Source organism: Bison bison, unplaced genomic scaffold, assembly GCF_000754665.1.
Source record: "Bison bison bison isolate TAMUID 2011002044 unplaced genomic scaffold, Bison_UMD1.0 scf7180017861389, whole genome shotgun sequence".
Lineage (NCBI taxonomy): Eukaryota > Metazoa > Chordata > Mammalia > Artiodactyla > Bovidae > Bison > Bison bison.
In genome coordinates, this window is record NW_011491961.1 from 3,710 (window position 1) to 11,036 (window position 7,327).

At 34.0% G+C, this 7,327-nt stretch overlaps 1 protein-coding gene across 1 annotated transcript; it reads right to left on the reverse strand.

Moving 5' to 3' along the window:
* Positions 1 to 17: 17 nt before the first annotated feature.
* SLC6A14 (solute carrier family 6 (amino acid transporter), member 14) lies at positions 18 to 6,709 on the reverse strand (the record flags this gene model as incomplete). The annotated part of the gene is made up of 6 exons (XM_010832580.1): positions 18 to 374; positions 1,481 to 1,648; positions 3,856 to 3,965; positions 4,226 to 4,325; positions 4,879 to 4,997; positions 6,584 to 6,709. Coding segments are annotated over 6 exons (770 nt in total), but the record flags the coding sequence as incomplete, so codon positions are not given.
* Between the last annotated feature and the right edge of the window lie 618 nt (positions 6,710 to 7,327).

Consider the following 7,327-nt stretch of genomic DNA (forward strand, 5'->3'; position numbering starts at 1 on the left):
AATAGTATTTAAAAACTTTGATAATAGAAAATATAACTATTTTCTAAATAATCAGCTCAAAATCAAGCCTTCAGTATATTAGAAAAATATTGTAGTGACGCAAAATTTTTATTGTGAAATAGAGGCAGCTATGTGTGTGTGAACAGATAGATAAATCACATTGCTAAACAGTAGTAGTTTCACATTTTTGTATTACATTCCTGTTGAAATGATAAAGCTCATAGATCTCATTCTGGTTTTCTGCTGTCACTAATATTAGATATTTCATGGTTAGTCTCTTTTTTAGAATCTGACATGTTTTCATATCTTTCCCCACGATGTTTTTCCAAGTATGGCCCCCAGTTAGCAGCTGGTCTGCAGCAGGTTGCAATGCGCTGAGAAGCAAAAAAAAAAAAATTCATTATAGAGTGTTATGTCTTCTTGCTAACCAAAATGAAATAACATAGAAAAGTAAAAACGTGATCATCTAAATTCTTAATTGTCTACAGAAAAAAATGATACTCAAATTTAACCGATTGTTAATAGAACTGTGTTAACTACAAAGCCAAAATAACTGAGTATGTAAATGAGCTAAAATGGAAGTGTGTGAACCCATTCAGGCAACAGTATCACTTCACATACTTTCATTGAATTTCTATCCTGGCTTTAGAGTAAGGGTTAAGTTAGGATCTAAACCAGTGTATGACTGGAAAGTTTCAAGAATCAAAGGGAAAAGCCATTCATCTAGATCCACTAAACACTGACCTAAATCTTGAATCCAGTCTGACTTCTGAGCCTACCTAGACATTGTCCTACTGAGATATAATCAACTCCATTCCCTTAGGCCTCCATGAAAGAGGGATAACTCAGGGTCTAGATTTGGTTCAAGGTAATATACCAGACTTACTCCAGTTTTAACATGCTATTATAGTATGTATTATAACCAGATGAAGTTTTAAAAGTGAAAATTATAAAGGAAAAAGGTCAGTTGCTTTGTGTCATCTCAGTTCAATTCAGTCTCTCAATCATGTCCAACTCTTTTGCAACCCTGTGTACTGTAACCTGCCAGGCTCTTCTATCCATAGGATTCTCCAGGCAAGAATACTGGAGTGGGTTGCCACTTCCTTCTCCAGGGGATCTTCCCAACCCAGGGATAAAACCCGCATTTCATGTCTCCTGCGTTGGCAGGTGGGTTCTTTACCCCTAGCATCAAGATACCATAACTTTTATGTGCTAAGCATTTTAATAGGGCCTGAGGATATGACAGCAATCAAGACAAGACCCCTTCTTAAAGAAGCTTATAGTCTAGTACATGGAGACACAAAAATATACATCTAGTATAATACAATGTTATACACATAGTAACAGATAAATTGTATCAGGTGTAAAAGTTACCTGAGGGGAAGAGTGATTAATTTGATCTCATGTTCAAAATCTCATATTAACCTTCATTTTGATAATACTTTATATTATAAAGTATAAATAATATTAACATGCTTACTTGAAAGATGTTTCCTTTAGCTTGAATTATGTTTATGATAGCCATGACTGGAATCCAGATAATGCAGAAAGTAATCATACACCAGCCTAGAGCAACTCCCCAGTTAGGGTATGGAATTTGACCATACTTAGGTCTACGAAACTGTATCACTGACCAGATCAAGATTGACTGTGAAAGTAAAATATGAAAAGAAAATGGTAAAAATTAGACTTTATTGCATTAATGGTTTTAGTTGTACAAATTATTAGCAGTTGTATTCCATTCCTTAGAAATAACTTATCAAAAATAATTAAGATGAAAATACATTCAAGGTGACTAAGATAATCAGGTAACTAGCCAGAAAATCAAATTCTAAATGAACAATCTAAATAACTTGTATTTGTCTTACAAAAATTGGCATTGATACAGATACTTGTACAACACGTATTTCAGTAAAATACTTTACCATAAAGTATATCTGTTGAAAGTAAAATAGTATCTGAAATTTATATTATTGAACTTTCACTTATAATAGCATGATTTTATTCTGTGCTGTCTGGAGGAGGAAATATGGCAACCCACTCCAGTGTTCTTGTTTGGAGAATTCCATGGACAGAGGAGCCTGGTGGCCTATAGTCCATGGGGTCGCAAAGAGTCGGACATGACTGAAGTGACTTAGCATGCATGCATTCTGTCCTGTAAGCTAGCCAGCATATCAGTTCAATGAGAATGTAAGATACATTTTAGTGAACATGCCTTGTGCCTTGCTTAGCAGTAGTTTCTATTTATTTCCCACTACACAGAGTACCCCTTACTCCACACCCAAAACATACAGGCAATTCACACATGGGTACATAGTTACCAAAGCACTTTCTTATTGGAAAAAAAAAAAAAGATGTTTGGGTAACACAGTGAACCTTAAAGATTAAAACATTTTAAGGCCAAGTTTTTTAAAAAGTGTTTAAAAAAAAACCCTACTAGACTGTTGCAGCATTAAAACTAATTATATAGAAATCTGTAAAGCAAACAAAATGAAAAAAAAATTCCTTTAATTTCATTATACTAAGTTTATTTCACAATTACCATAATTTCATATAATTATAAGAGTGGATGAGGGATAGGAGTCTAATATGTATGACTTTATACAAAATAGATGATAATGTATATCATTTAATATATAATACCTTTGCATTTTAAAGTAAATCCAGTTGTCAAACCTAGAAATCAATGAAATTAGCTGGCTAAAATGTCTAGTTAGATTTTCTAAGTTGAGAAAGGGCTTATTTTATTATGGAAACTTGTCAAATGAGGAAAACAATATTTAGTAGCACTGTCAAAGCCAAATATTAAAAACACCCTCTAAAATAAAGTGTAGATCAAATTAACATAATACCCTTTTCTAGGGAAATCATTGAAGCATGTAGGCAATGAGAACCAAAACTCATCCTCAATAAAGTTTCCCCCTGCCCCACCCCCACCATTATCTCTAGCCCATAGTAATTTTCTGTCCCATGAAGTGTTTACTTGGCATTCAGCCTTTTACTGTCCTGAACTGTTATTTAAATTTATTTTTTGCGTTCCTTCAGCTCCTGCTGCTGCTGCTGCTAAGTCGCTTCAGTTGTTTCCGACTCTGAGAGACCCCATAGAGGGCAGCCCACCAGGCTTCTCTGTCCCTGGGATTCTCCAGGCAAGAATACTGGAGTGGGTTGCCATTTCCTTCTCCAATGCATGCATGCGTGCTAAGTCGCTTCCGTCATGTCCGACTCTGTGCGACCCCATGGACAGCAGCCCTCCAGGCTCCTCTGTCCCCGGGATTCTCTAGGCAAGAATCCTGGAGTGGGTTGCCATGTCCTTCTCCCTTCAGCTCCTAAATCACACTAATTTTTAACATAAACTATTGCCTCTATTGACACACGTGAGTTTTTGTAATTTCAGATACTGCTTCCCATAAAAATATGCACTAATAACTGAGTGTTGTTCCTTAGCAGTTAGTATATTTAGATTGAATTTCTTGAAGGCAGAGACTGGGTCTTAAACAGAGAGGTTAAGAACATGGTAGGTGGCTCAGCATATTTTTTACAGAATGAGCAAATGACTGGTTTTTAAAAATTTATTGTATTAATAATTTTTAAGTATCTTGTCCTAGGTACTTTTTAGGATACCTTTAAGTCTCAAATAGTAAATGTGTAAGCCTATGGCCTCATAAATAATACAACAAAGAAGGGTACTGTAATTTTAGCAACTTGTAGGCACCAGTCATGAAAAGTTGAAAATCATTGATTTTAAAATGATATTAATTTTCTTTATTGTATTTAATGTAAATAATTCAAGTTTACCTTACAAGTGTTTAAATATATATATTATTGATACCAGATTCATGGCATGTTAATACTTACCATTAAAAGGATAGGCGTAATGACAAACCAGCAAGTTCTCCACCATAGCCAGAATATCCACCTTTTTGCTCCAATCATCATTTCTATATCGTCAATAAACCTGTTCCCTCCTAAAAACAGCAATAAAGAGTGCATTCAGCCCTTACTCATACTTTCATTCATTAATCATTCTGGCTCTAAGTTGTCTTTCTATGTCTAAACATTTTCCTATACTATAGCAATGAAGCATATAATACCTTTAACTACATTTTATTCATAATAAATGTTTGCCCAGTATATTATACTTAATTATTATAGTAAACATAATGAAAAGGAATAAAACTAAGTCATTTTAATCAAATGTGTAGATCATTCTGTGGTCACTATTTACCATAAATCCAGACGACTCCTATTATTTCCAGTATGGCCGCAATCAGAATGCCCCATCCAGCACAGAAGTGGTCAATCAGATTGACCCAGTATATTCCAGCCTACCAAAAAAAAACGTCAGCTACTTTTAAATATAGTTTTAATTACTTTTATGATTGATGAGGTACTCAGATTGAATCTACTAATTTGATTTTAACATATGCTCCTTGGTTTCACCTCTGCCAAAATGTAAAAGGGAATGTTTCAAATGTAAACACAAATGGGCCTTTACATATCTCAAACAGGCTGTACCTTTTATTCTATTATGAGTCCCTATTAAAAAAAACAAGCATTTAGAATAGTTGATTATAAAAATGAAAGGTAGTGTGCTCTTTTGTAGTTGCCAAGAAATATAGACTATATTACAGCCTACAAAAGTTAGAGCCTACAAAGTCTGTAACTTTATTGTAATTGGGGAAATTGTCCACTATTGGGCTCCCCCCACCAAATTATACATGCTATTGAAATTGTGTTATGATGGGGAAAGAATCTGGGTTAAAACTCAGAAAATCTTGAAGTCTATACTAAACATGCTCTTAAACCATGGCTTCCTCATTTAGATTATAAAGTACGTTCCAACTAATATTTTGTCTATGGAAAAATACTGTAGTATACCTGAGTCACACAGATGAGGCCAAGGAAAAACAAAACCAAGCAGCAACCCAAAGTTATGGGAACCCTCATTTTCTTCATCACTTTGGGAAATAAATCTTGAATTGTCGTGGTAATCGTTTCTTCAGAAGGAAAAAAAATGACATGTCAACTCATTTGCCAATAATTTTAATCATAGAAATCAACTTCTATTAATCAAATTTACAAATATATGTTGAGAATATACTCTGGGCCCAACTTCTTGCTTTTAAAAATCCATAGGGTCCTTTCTCTTGGCAGTCACCACTCATCAGTTCTGATTAAAAAAAATCAAATACAGCTCTATTTGTTGTTTTTAGTCTGTTTTATAAGGTTTTTCATTGGTAGCAATTATAAGGTAATAGTTTCCCAAGGGCTGAAGAAGTTTGAAAGAGGGTTATAGGGAAGGAAGAATTTTAGTAGAACTTTTAAATAAGGTGAATTCACATGGCTACAGAAAGGCCTTCTAGGTTTAAGAAGTAAATATGTTCATGAAACAGGGTACTGGCTAAAAGTAGAAGGATATATGAGTAAAGGATTAAGAAACATGTTTGAAATTTTTGGAGGGCTTTGAAAGTCAACTGGAGGAGGCTGGGCTTTATCCTATAAATTATTAAAATGTTTTATGTAACAGTGTGATATGACAAAAACGGTTTCAGAATTTTTAGTTGTGTACCCTAGGGCAGGAGGAGAAGAGGACGACAGAAGGTGAGATGGTTGGATGGCATCACTGACTCAATGGACATGGACTCTGGGAGTTGGTGATGGAAAGGGAGGCCTGGCGTGCTGCGGTTCATGGGGTCTCAAAGAGTCAGATAGGACTGAGCGACTGAATTGAACTGAACCCTAGGGAAAATTCCTGTGTGTAAAGAGAACCATATATAAGAATAATTACTGCAGCAGTGCGTGTAACCACTACAATATTGTAATTAGCCTCCAATTAAATTAATTAAAAAAATTGGAAATAATCCAAATGCCCATAATTATGGTAGCAGATTGTGAATTAACTTGGTGACTCAGATGGTAAAGAATCTTCCTGCAATGCTGGAGATTCGGGTTCAATCCCTGGGTCGGGAAGAGCCCCTGGAGAAGTGAATGGCTACCCACTCCAGTATTCTTGCCTGGAGAATTCTATGGACAGAGGAGCCTGGCATGCTAAGTCCATGCACAGAGAGTAGCAAAGAGTTGGACATGATTGAGCAACTAACACATGTCTGTGTATCAACATGGATTCATAATACATATAGAAAGCAACTGTCAGAATGGTATGTATGCTATGAAACTTCACATTTATGTGAAATTTTAAAAATTTTATCTTATTTATGGATATATATATATCCAATGTACACAAATAACATATATAATCCATGGTGACAGTTGCTTTCTAGGAAGGAAGAAATGTGAATTGTATTAGGCAAAGAAACATAAAGGACTTCAAATTTATCTGTAACAGTTTATTTTTATAAAAAAATGTCTGAAGCAAACATAAAATATTAATGTCTGTTCCTTTCAAGTATCTGATACATGAGTACATTGTATTTTTCCATATTTAAAATTTAAGTTAAAAAGAATTTTCAGAAAGATCATTCTTAGAGTAAAAGCTAGACAGGGGCAACAAGGGTAAGAAAATGATGTTTTGAAATAGAGTAAAATATGAGAGGGATATGTTAACATTGGGAGTATTACTTACCAATGGAAGCGAACTGAGAGTCAAGACCCAAAGTCAAAAGCATGAAAAAAAATAATACGGACCAAAATGGCCCACCTGGGAGTTGAGCTAAAGCTTCTGGATAGGCAATGAATGCCAAATCAAAACCTAGGAAAAATTAATGGAATTTTAATTTAAATTAAGTTAAAGAAAATTAAAGAAATTCACATATTTGAACATTTTTCAAAGTAAGATAGATACTAGAAAAATCTCAATTGGCAATCCAATGGATAATATACATTCTTTAGCAACTGTTTCACTATCACTTTTTAAAAGTGTTTATGTAGGTTGTTCTATAATATGATAATGTAAACGTGTTGTAAATTAAGCTAGTGAGATAAATTTTGTAAATGGTACATTTCTCACATAAGAAATCTTAACTACATCACTGATATTGGGCTGATTTTATTTTTTTTTAGTTACTGAAGAACAACTGTCTTAAACTCCAGTCAACTCTCTTTCCAATGTTTACCCAATATCACAATATGTAGTGTCATTTATTTTTTTCACTGTACATTTCACAGCTGTGTGGTGCCAACTTATTTTTTATTGAAGTATAATTGATTTACAACAATATTCTGTTAGTTTTGGTATACAACATAGTGATTCTGTATTTTTGCACATCATACTGCATTATAGGTTATTACAAGATAACAGGTATAATTTTAGTGCTATTTAAATTATTATATGGACACCTGCAAGATTGTATGTAATAAAACTATAAAT